The sequence below is a fragment of the Dermacentor variabilis genome, chromosome 7 (assembly GCF_050947875.1).
Source record: "Dermacentor variabilis isolate Ectoservices chromosome 7, ASM5094787v1, whole genome shotgun sequence".
Classification (NCBI taxonomy): Eukaryota; Metazoa; Arthropoda; class Arachnida; order Ixodida; family Ixodidae; genus Dermacentor; species Dermacentor variabilis.
This window is the reverse complement of record NC_134574.1, coordinates 18,993,822-19,005,894: the sequence shown is the minus strand read 5'-3', so window position 1 is coordinate 19,005,894 and position 12,073 is coordinate 18,993,822. Positions and strand designations below refer to the sequence as shown.

Sequence of the window (12,073 nt, the reverse complement as noted above, 5' to 3'; positions counted from 1 at the left end):
ATGATGCTAATGCAGTATCTTCAGGAATACCAGATAACCTGCCGTGGCTGCTTAGCAGCTATGGTGTTGGGCTGCTAAGCACGAGGTCGCGGGATCGAATCCTGGCCACCCCCGCAGGGACGTCTGCGTCAGCAGGCATTTGGTGTGTTGCGACACCACGTACCCGAGCACACGAGGGTTGGACCCTTCAACGTGTAGCCGGGCGCGGCTTAGCCATGTCCGGAAAAAGGGGGATCTTGGGGGTTGAGCCGATACGGGTGTTCGGACCATTAAGGCTCCCGGGCGGAGGCAACACAGTTCTGTGGCCTCTGCTTCACGTAGACGGCACCTCCAGGCTGACCCACCTGGGGGAAATCGGCAGTCGCCTTTTCCTGTCCCCCTGTTCAATTTGTTTCTTTCCTGTCTTCTTTCTTTTACTGTCCTATCATCTCTTTTCTTCCGTGACTTCCTAATTTTCCTAGGCGGCTTGGGTTAACCTTGTGTATGTGCCATCCCTTGGGTATAATATATTAGGTTATAGTGGCAGTGTACAGTTGGTGCCTGCAGCTTTACGCGTTATAGCGCTGCATCATCTCCAAGTTAGGCTCCATGGTGGGTGGCCGCCATTGCTGCTGAAAAGAAACAAGTACTATGGGACCACCCGCATTTCTCCGCATGCTTGATCATCACCCTCAGAAGAGGGGCCGCACCAATGTCCTAAGGACATCATCATCAGCCTGGTCATGCCCACTGCAGGACAAAGGCCTCTCCCATACTTCTCCAACCACCCCGGTCATGTACTAATTGTGGCCATGTCGTCCCTGCAAACTTCTTAATCTCATCCGCCCACCAAACCTTCTGCCGCCCCCTGCTATGCTTCCCTTCCCTTGGAATCCAGTCCGTAACCCTTGATGACCATCAGTTATCTTCCCTCCTCATTACATGTCCTGCCCATGCCCATTTCTTTTTCTTGATTTCAACTAAGATATCATTAACTCGCGTTTGTTCCCTCACCCAATCTGCTCTTATCCCTTAATGTTATACCCATCATTCTTCTCTCCATAGCTCGTTGCGTCGTCCTCAATTTAGAACCCTTTTCGTAAGTCTCCAGGTTTCTGCCCCATAGGTGAGTACTGGTAAGACACAGCTATTGTACACTTTTCTCTTGAGGGATAATGGCAGCCTGCTGTTCATGATCTGAGAATGCCTGCCAAACGCACCCCAGCCCATTCTTATTCTTCTGATTATTTCCGTCTCATGATCCGGATCCGCCGTCACTACCTGCCCTAAGTAGATGTATTCCCTTACGACTTCCAGTGCCTCGCTGCCTATTGTAAATTGCTGTTCTCTTCCGAGACTGTTAAGCATTACTTTAGTTTTCTGCAGATTAATTTTTAGACCCACTCTTCTGCTTTGCCTCTGCAGGTCAGTGAGCATACATTGCAATTGGTCCCCTGAGTTACTAAGCATGGCAATATCATCAGCGAATCGCAAGTTACTAAGGTATTCTCCATTAACTTTTATCCCCAATTCTTCCCAGTCCAGGTCTTTGAATACCTCCTGTAAACACGCTGTGAATAGCATTGGAGAGATTGTATCTCCCTGCCTGACACCTTTCTTTATTGGGATTTTGTTGCTTTCTTTATGGAGGACTACAGTGGCTGTGGAGCCACTATAGATATCTTTCAGTATTTTTACATACGGCTCATCTACACCTTGATTCCGTAATGCATCTATGGCATCCGAGGTTTCGACAGAATGAAACGCTTTCTCGTAATCAAAGAAAGCTATATATAAGGGTTGGCTATATTCCGCACACTTCTCTGTCACCTGATTAATAGTGTGAACATAGTCTATTGTTGAGTAGCCTTTACGGAATCCTGCCTGGTCTTTTGCTTGACAGAAGTCTAAGGTGTTCCTGATTCTATTTGCGATTACCTTAGTAAATAGCTTTTAGGCAACTGACAGTAAGCTGATCGGTCTATAATTTTTCAAGTCTTTGGCGTCCCCTTTCTTATGGATTAGGATTATGTTAGCGTTCTTCCAAGATTCCGGTACGTTCGAGGTCGTGAGGCATCGTGTATACAGGGTAGCCATTTTCTCTAGAAGAATCTGCCCACCATTCTTCAACAAATCTGCTGTTACCTGATCCTCCCCAGCTGCCTTCCCCCTTTGCATAGCTCCCAAAGCTTTCTCAACTACTTCCGGCGTTACTTGTGGGATGTAAAATTCCTCTAGACTATTCTCTCTTCTATTATTGTCATGGGTGCCACTGGTATTGTATAAATCTCTATAGAACTCCTCAGGCACTTGAACTATCTCATCCATATTAGTAATGATATTGCCGGCTTTGTCTCTTAACGCATACATCTGATTCTTGCCAATTCCTAGTTTCTTCTTCACTGCTTTTAGGCTTCCTCCGTTCCTGAGAGCATGTTCAATTCTATCCATATTATAATTGCTTATGTCAGCTGTCTTACGCTTGTTGATTAACTTCGAAAGTTCTGCCAGTTCAATTCTAGCTGTAGGGTTAGAGGCTTTCATACATTGGCGTTTCTTGATCAGATCTTTCGTCTCCTGCGATAGCTTACCGGTATCCTGTCTAACGGAGTTACCACCGACTTCTATTACACACTCCTTAATGATGCCCACAAGATTGTAGTTCATTGCTTCAACACTAAGGTCCTCTTCCTGAGTTAAAGCCGAATACCTGTTCTGTAGCTTGATCTGGAATTCCTCTATTTTCCCCCTTATCACTAACTCATTGATCGGCCTTTTATGTACCAGTTTCTTCCGTTCCCTCCTCAGGTCTAGGCTAATTCGAGTTCTTACCATCCTGTGGTCACTGCAGCGCACCTTGCCGAGCACGTCCACATCTTGTATGATGCCAGGGTTAGCGCAGAGTATGAAGTCTATTTCATTTCTAGTCTCGCCGTTCGGGCTCCTCCAGGTCCACTTTCAGCTATCCCGCTCGCGGAAGAAGGTATTCATTATCCGCATATTATTCTGTTCCGCAAACTCTACTAATAACTCTCCCCGGCTATTCCTAGTGCCTATGCCATATTCCCCCGCTGCCTTGTCCCCAGCCTGCATCTTGCCTCCCTTGGCATTGAAGTCGCCCATCAGTATAGTGTATTTTGTTTTCAGTCTACCCATCGCCGATTCCACGTCTTCATAGAAGCTTTCAACTTCCTGGTCTTAATGACTGGATATAGGGGCGTAGACCTGTACAACCTTCATTTTGTACCATTTATTAAGTTTCACAACAAGACCTGCCACCCTCTCGTCAATGCAATAGAATTCCTGTATGTTACCAGCTATATTCTTATTAATCAGGAATCCGACTCCTAGTTCTTGTCTCTCCGCTAAGCCCCGGTAGCACAGGATGTGCCCGCTTTTTAACACTGTATATGCTTCTTTTGTCCTCCTAACTTCACTGAGCCCTATTATATCCCATTTACTGCCCTCTAATTCCTCCAATAGCACTGCTAGACTTGCCTCACTAGATAACATTCTAGCGTTAAACGTTGCCAGGTTCATATTCCAATGATGGCCTCTCCGGAGCCAGGGATTCTTTGCACCCTCTGCTGCGTCGCAGGTCTGACCGCCGCCGTGGTCAGTTGCTGTGCAGCTGCTGGGGACTGAGGTCCGGGTTTGATTGTTGGTTTCATATAGGAGGTTGTGGCCGAGTACTGCACCAGGGTGGCCAATCCTGCGCTGGTGAGAGAGTGCGTTACCAGTTCTGGTCACCGGGATCAGGCCACACTCCAGGCTTGTTTATGCAATTTTATCAACACAGTGATTTTTTTTAATCCGGTGAAAAATTGCGTGGCACTGGGATTCGAACCACAGACCTCTTGCGCGCGATGCGGGTGTTCTACCTCTATGCTACAGCTGCACCCTATAAGCACATAGGGGTGGAACAAGGGCCACCCCATAAGCACATGCTTCAACTTAACAAAAGAGACATATCTGAAATACCATGTTGTACAGAGTGAGAACTCTGAAAAACAGGCCAGATTCATTTCACCATTCTTAGTTGCGAAATCTTTGACTGAAGCCCTAGGGTCAGGTTATAAAGTGACGAAAATGGCCAGCGGAGACCTTCTTCTTGAGGTCCCTCAGAAACACCAGTACTAGAAGCTAGGCAGTATTTGGTAACACCAGTTTCTATTACACCACGCCGATCAATGAATAGCTCACGCAAAGTTGTGTCAGGGGCAGACCTCCAGGATTTGACAGAAGCTTAACTCCTGGAAGGTTGGAAAGATCAAAATGTAACCAATGTAAAGCGTATTATCCTTAGATGGGACAACAAAGAAATTCGCACCAAACACCTTGTCCTAACATTTGCAACTAGCGTTCTGCCGGAAACCATTGAAGTGGTATACATCAGGCTAACTGTCCGACCATATATTCCAAACCCTAGACGTTGTTTCCAATGCCAAAGGTTCGGCCACGGCTCGCAGAGCTGCCGTGGTCAAATAACTTGTGCAAAGTGCAGAGTGCAGGGCCACCTCTTCGACAACTGCAGTGGCACACCTCACTGTGTGAACTGCAGTGGTGATCATCCAGCCTCACACTCCTGTCCAAACTAGAAGAAAGAAAAAGACATAATAACCCTAAAGTCAAAAAAGACATTTCGTTTAAGGAAGCTCGTAAAGGTGCTCACCTTTCCACAGCACACCTTATGCTGATGCGGTGCGTCGGGGGGGCAGCGTCGCAGCGGCCAATGCCAAGTGCCCAGCCCGCGCACAGCGAGCTGGCACCTTTGGCTCCTGCCCCCAGGGTGGAAGTAGGTAAGCCTACTCTACCCAACCAGCAAACAGGCCAAGCTACCCTTGTGTTGCCAGCCTCAGAAAAGTTATCTGTGGCAACCTGCACTACACGCAGCGATCCCGCAGGACCGATAGCAGCCCCGAAGGTGGGCACAGTCGAGGCTGCCTCAACTTCCCCGGCGCCTTTCAGCGCTGGCAACAGCCGGCACAGCTCAGACCCAAAAGCAGCCCCATTGACCACTGGGCTGGTGGGCGCAGGAGTCTTGCACTCCGAGGCAGGACTCTCTCGGGTAACTTTTTGCTCGCAAGAGTGCGTGTCTGGCGTCTCGCAAGAGGCAATGGACACTGCACCCATCCTCACGGCACACCAAGCGTCTCGGTGAGGCTCTCTCGAACGCTCTAGAAAGGACAAAACCCATGTTACAGGGCCTCCAAACAGCTCTGTAATCTAAGGTACTACTTCTGTTTCTGTACACACAGCACCAATTTACTTTCAATATGGATGCACAAATTATTCAATGGAACATCAGAGGCCTTCTTAAAAACCTTGATGATGTGCAAGAACTTATCCACAAACTTGATGAAAAAAGAGAGCGCTACGAAGACAAGGACGAAAGAACAACATGTACGACAGACAAGGCGCTTGTCTGTCGTACATGTTGTTCTTTCGTCCTTGTCTTCGTAGCGCTCTCTTTTTTCATCAAGTATGCTCAACCAACTTGCCCACATCAAGCTTCTGCTGCTTCAGTTATCCACAAACATTATCCAAAAGTGCTGTGTTTACAGGAAACACTTAAAATCGAAACGCACAAGCTTTCTCCAACAGTATGTTACGTTTCACAAAGATCATGATGATGCTGTCGCATCATCTGGCGGTGTTGCCATCGTAATACACAGAAGCATAGCATGTCAACGTTTACAGCTACAAACGCCCCTTGAAGCAGTGGCAGTTCGAGTTGTCCTCCTAAACAAACTCATCACCATTTGCTCGCTGTACATGACGCCACATTACCAATTAAACAAACATGAATTTCAGTCGTTTATAGATGAATTGCCAGAACCTTATGTTGTTCTTGGCGATTTCAATGCACACAGCTGCCTGTGGGGCAACTCTCGTATAGATGCGCGAGGTCGTCTTGTTGAACAATTCTTTTTTCTTCCGGTGCTTGTCTGCTGAATAAGAGGGAACCCACATATTACTGTCTTGCAAACAGAACCTTTTCTTCAATTGATCTTGGCCTAGTTTCCCCGTCTGTACTGCCTGAACTTGAATGGGAAGTTACCAGCAATCCTTATGAAAGCGACCACTTCCCCATACTGCTAAGAACACCTAAAGAAAACGAATATCCACCACAGGCTCCTAGGTGGAAGGCTGATACAGCCGATTGGGAGAAATTCCGAACTCTCACTAGTATCTCATGGGATGCCATGTCTTCGTTAGGAATTGATGCTGCTGTGGAGTATTTTACAGCCTTCATAATAGATGCTGCATCGAAATGCATATCAGAAGTAAGTGGCTTGGCATGCAAATGGCGTGTCTCGTGGTGGAACGATGAATGTAGGATCGCTCGTAGGAAACAGAACAAAGCGTTGGGGTCGCTATGCACTTCTCCCACTGTGGAGAATTTTATTAACTTTAAGAAAGTAAAGTCCTAAGGCAGGAGAACGCGCTGACAGGCCAGGAGAGAGAGTTGGCAGAAGTTTTTATTGAGTATTAACTCGAATACAGATGAGGCCAAAGTCTGGAAAAGGGTTAGTAGGATAAGAGGGCGACAAACATATGCACTCCCTTTGGTAAACTCACAAGGCGATACCCTGCAAGACCAGGCAGATTCACTTGGGGAGCACTTTGAGAGGGTGTCAAGTTCAACCTATTATTCACAATCCTTTCTCAAATATAAAAAAATCAAAGAATGTAAGCCATTCATAAGAAAATGCCTACAGAGTAAACCATACAACCGTCGTTTTAGTATTGCCGAGTTGAGAGCTGCCTTGATCGCATGCTAGAGCTCTTCACCGGGATCTGACAGAATCATGTATAAAATTATCAAAAACTTACACAATGCACGCAAGTTACACTACTCGCACTTTTCAACACAATTTGGGCTGTCAGATACCTTCCAACCGTATGGAAAGAAGCCATTGGTGTCCCTGTTTTGAAACAAGGCAAAGACCCTTTCTCTGTGGCAAGTTCCTTTGTGGCAACCACAGTTAAACTGCACAAATGTACTCCTAACAACGTATTTAGTGTTTGCCATGGGGCTATGCCGCCGCACTACATACTGCAGCATATTGATTTGAGCTTCTAGGTAGCCGCAGTGTGCTAACAGCGCGAGACAGATGACGCCCACATCTGTCGGAATTTTATGATGCTACTAACAGGTGACTGCAGCTCCTGAAAAATAATTGTGGCGTCTGCTTTTACTACTTTCAAAATGTTCAGAGAGGACTTGTATATATATATTTACAGCCCACATGACGCAATAGACGAACCAGGATCGAGATAAGATTGAAGTTGACAACACAAATTACATTCCACCTTCAGTAATCACACACAGGTAAATCATGGCTTCCTTCAGGGGCAGAAGGGGGCTTTCGAGCTTGTGCTTGCTGCTGCGTTTGCACCAAGGACATGGCTAGGACGAGGCGCTGCTTATGTGCAATTACGATCAGTATGCATGCTTCTTCAAAAGCTGAGGCTAAGCACGCATAGGGCGCATGCGCTGACACAATGACTTCGCTGCAGCCAAATTCTGCCTATTTGATATGTGATGAGAGTAGCTATTGTTGTGTTCATATAGGAGGTTGTGGCCAAGTACTGCACCAGGGTGGCCAATCCTGCTCTGGTGAGGGAGTGCGTTGCCGGTTCTGGTCACCGGGATCAGGCCACACTCCAGGCCTGTTTGTGCAATTTTATCAACACGCGGATTTTTTTTTTAATCCGGTGGAAAATTGCCGGCACCGGGATTCGAACCACGGACCTCTTGCACGCGAGGCGGGTGTTCTACCTCTACGCCACCGCTGCAGTTGGAATATGAACCTGGCAACGTTTAATGCTAGAACGTTATCTAGTGAGGCGAGTCTAGCAGTGCTATTGGACGAATTAGAGGGCAGTAAACGGGATATAATAGGGCTCAGTGAAGTTAGGAGGCCGAAAGAAGCCTATGCAGTGCTAAAAAGCGGGCACGTCCTGTGCTACCGGGGCTTAGCGGAGAGAAGAGAACTAGGAGTCGGATTCCTGATTAATAAGAATATAGTATGTAACATACAGGAATTCTATAGCATTAACGATAGGGTGGCAGGTCTTGTTGTGAAACTTAATAAGAGGTACAAAATGAAGATTGTACAGGTTTACGCCCCTGCATCCAGTCATGATGACCAGGAAGTCGAAAGCTTCTATGAAGACGTGGAATCGGCGATGGGTAGAGTGAAAACTAAATACACTATACTAATGGGCGACTTTAATGCCAAGGTAGGCAAGAAGCAGGCTGGAGACAAGGCAGTGGGGGAATATGGCATATGCACTAGGAATAGCAGGGGAGAGTTATTAGTAGAGTTTGCGGAACAGAATAATATGCGAATAATGAATACCTTCTTCCGCAAGCGGGATAGCCGAAAGTGGACGTGAAGGAGCCCGAACGGCGAGACTAGAAATGAAATAGACCTCATACTCTGCGTTAACCCTGGCATCATACAAGATGTGGACGTGCTCGGCAAGGTGCGCTGCAGTGACCACAGGATGGTAAGAACTCGAATTAGCCTAGACCTGAGGAGGGAACGGAAGAAACTGGTACATAAGAAGCCGATTAATGAGTTAGCGGTAAGAGGGAAAATAGAGGAATTCCAGATCAAGCTACAGAACAGGTATTCGGCTTTAACTCCGGAAGAGCACCTTAGTGTTGAAGCAATGAACGACAATCTTGTGGGCATCATTAAGGAGTGTGCAATGGAACTCGGTGATAACTCCGTTAGGCAGGATACCAGCAAACTATCGCAGGAGACGAAAGATTTGATCAAGAAACGCCAATGTATGAAAGCATCTAACCCTACAGCTAGAATAGAACTGGCAGAACTTTCGAAGTTAATCAACAAGCGTAAGACAGCTGACATAAGGAAGTATAATATGGATAGAATTGAACATGCTCTCAGGAACGGAGGAAGCCTAAAAACAGTGAAGAAGAAACTAGGAATTGGCAAGAATCAGATGTATGCGTTAAGAGACAAAGCCGGCAATATCATTACTAATATGGATGAGATAGTTCAAGTGGCTGAGGATTTCTATAGACATTTATACTGTACCAGTGGCACCCTCGACGATAATGGAAGAGAAATTAGTCCAGAGGAATTCGAAATACCAAAGGTAACGCCGGAAGAAGTAAAGAAAGCCTTGGGAGATATGCAAAGGGGGAAGGCAGCTGGGGAGGATCAGGTAACAACAGATTTGTTGAAGGATGGTGGACAGATTGTTCTAGAGAAACTGGCCACCCTGTATACGCAATGCCTCATGACCTCGAGCATACCGGAATCTTGGAAGAATGCTAACATAATCCTAATCCATAAGAAAGGGGACGCCAAGGACTTGAAAAATTATAGACCGATCAGCTTACTGTCCGTTGCCTACAAACTATTTACTAAGGTAATCGCAAATAGAATCAGGAACACCTTAGACTTCTGTCAAGCAAAGAACCAGGCAGGATTCCGTAAAGCCTACTCAACAATAGATCATATTCACACTATCAATCAGATGATAGAGAAATGTGCGGAATGTAACCAACCCTTATATATTGCTTTCATTGATTACGAGAAAGCGTTTGATTCTGTCGAAATCTCAGCAGTCATAGAGGCATTACGGAATCAGGGTGTAGACGAGCCATATGTAAAAATACTGAAAGATAACTATAGCGGCTCCACAGCCACCGTAGTCCTCCATAAAGCAAGCAACAAAATCCCAATAAAGGAAGGCGTCAGGCAGGGAGATACGATATCTCCAATGCTATTCACAGCGTGTTTACAGGAGGTATTCAGAGACCTGGATTGGGAAGAAATTTGGATAAGAGTTAATGGAGAATACCTTAGTAACTTGCGATTCGCTGATGATATTGCCTTGCTTAGTAACTCAGGGGACCAATTGCAATGCATGCTCACTGACCTGGAGAGGCAAAGCAGAAGAGTGGGTCTAAAAATTAATCTGCAGAAAACTAAAGTAATGCTTAACAGTCTCGGAAGAGAACAGCAATTTACAATAGGCAGCGAGGCACTGGAAGTCGTAATGGAATACATCTACTTAGGGCAGGTAGTGACGGCGGATCCGGATCATGAGACGGAAATAATCAGAAGAATAAGAATGGGCTGGGGTGCGTTTGGCAGGCATTCTCAGATCATGAACAGCAGGTTGCCATTATCCCTCAAGAGAAAAGTATATAATAGCTGTGTCTTACCAGTACTCACCTACGGGGCAGAAACCTGGAGGCTTACGAAAAGGGTTCTACTCAAATTGAGGACGACGCAACGAGCTATGGAAAGAAGAATGATAGGTGTAACGTTAAGGGATAAGAAAAGAGCAGATTGGGCGAGGGAACAAACGCGAGTTAATGACATCTTAGTTGAAATCAAGAAAAAGAAATGGGCATGGGCAGGACATGTAATGAGGAGGGAAGATAACCGATGGTCATTAAGAGTTACGGACTGGATCCCAAGGGAAGGGAAGCGTAGCAGGGGGCGGCAGAAAGTTAGGTGGGCGGATGAGATTAAGAAGTTTGCAGGCATGGCATGGCCACAATTAGTACATGACCGGGGTTGTTGGAGAAGTATGGGAGAGGCCTTTGCCCTGCAGTGGGCGTAACCAGGCTGATGATGATGATGATGATGATGATGAGAGTAGCTATATGGGCTTGTTGATAGGTCATCTAATTTGTTGTAGCACAGGCCGAACGACACGGATATAGAAGACGCATGAGACAACACACAACGTCGGAACGACCAGCTGCGAACAGCTGTGAATGTCCGCCATGTCTTCTCGCACTGAAATTGAGGAACCTCTGTTGCACACTCGAAAAAAAATCTGAACATCAAACTATTTTTAAATGACAAAGCAGGCATATTATTTGCTCCTGTTATATAATGACAGGTCAATAATATCAAAATGCAGTTTTTTTTTTTTTGCATTACATTAAAAAAAAATTACGCGGCAAACGCCACAAGACCTGGAAGCAAGCAACCCTGGGCGCGCATTTTGAAATCGCAATGAAGTGACATTGGCCCTCTAAAAATCGCATTGCAACGCGTGCGACTGCACCGATTTCTCTCGTTCCAGTCGCAGCATGTAAAACAGCCTGTACACTTCAAAAACGAGCACCAAAAATAGTAAAACATGTAGTTCTTGATTAAAAGATGTACCGTGTGCATGCATAGAGGGTGTCGTGAGTGATGTGTACTCTTGAACTTGACCGTGCCTCGGAATGGTGCTACCTGCGTTGTAGAGAACAGACCACTCGATGCCCAGTGCCATCCTGTGTGCACTACGCATTTGGTCTTAAGCATGTGTTAACATGCTTCACACAAATCCCAGCCACCTTGATGGGGGGCCAAATGGAAGAATGCCAGTCTACCATGCTTGGGGCACTAACATGGAGTTCCCCACTATACGTTGTATCTCGAGATCTAGGTTTTGACATGTAGAACCCCTGAATAAAAAAAATTAATATGTATCAAACATTGCAGAGAGCGGGTGCAACCGATGCTGCTGCTTTGCAGGATGATATCTGTGCGGTGCGGTCCCCAGTCCGGTGCCGAGGTGTGCGTATCGTGTTCGCCCCAGCAGCAAGACTTCTACCCGTCGACGTTGGTACGCGACCGCAAGTGGCACAACCTGAGTGGTGCCTTCCGCCAAGTCTGCCTGGCACGCATGCAGGGACGCTCATTCCTCTCCAAGATGGAGCACCTCATGGCAGCGCTCACAACCTGACTACAATAAATGTACCTTTCACGCACCGCTGGTTGCTCGTGCATAGGCTCGTCTCATTACTGTGCTATTTATCTTCTCCTAATGTCACTGCCCAATTTGGCCAGGCACCAGTTGCTGTGCCTGCTGTAAGTTCCGTGCTTTTCATTTGTTTGTCGGCAAAAACAGCGATTGGGGTTTAAGCGTCTGTCAGTGTGATGAGCATAGCAGTTTGCTACACTGTAAAAACAGAGTTCTGGAAACTCTATTCAAGGGAGTATCTGCTTGTCCCATATTTCACTGCCTTTTCGTGAGTAGATTGACCCCTTTGGGAGGGAGTAGAATAACTCCCCTTGACAGTTTTATTACTCCACTG

At 46.4% G+C, this 12,073-nt stretch overlaps 1 protein-coding gene across 2 annotated transcripts in view; it reads left to right on the top strand.

Annotated features, from left to right (window-relative positions):
• Positions 1-11,777, top strand: part of MED17 (mediator complex subunit 17) — a 305,063-nt gene extending 293,286 nt beyond the window's left edge. Inside the window, exon 15 of one of the 2 annotated variants that reach the window (XM_075698299.1) lies at positions 11,478-11,777. In XM_075698299.1, the coding sequence (XP_075554414.1) occupies positions 11,478-11,721 (244 nt within the window). In that variant the 3' untranslated portion in view covers positions 11,722-11,777. The remainder of the gene's footprint in view (positions 1-11,477) is intronic. The other variant, XM_075698300.1, reaches the window with a different exon arrangement.
• Positions 11,778-12,073: the final 296 nt, after the last annotated feature.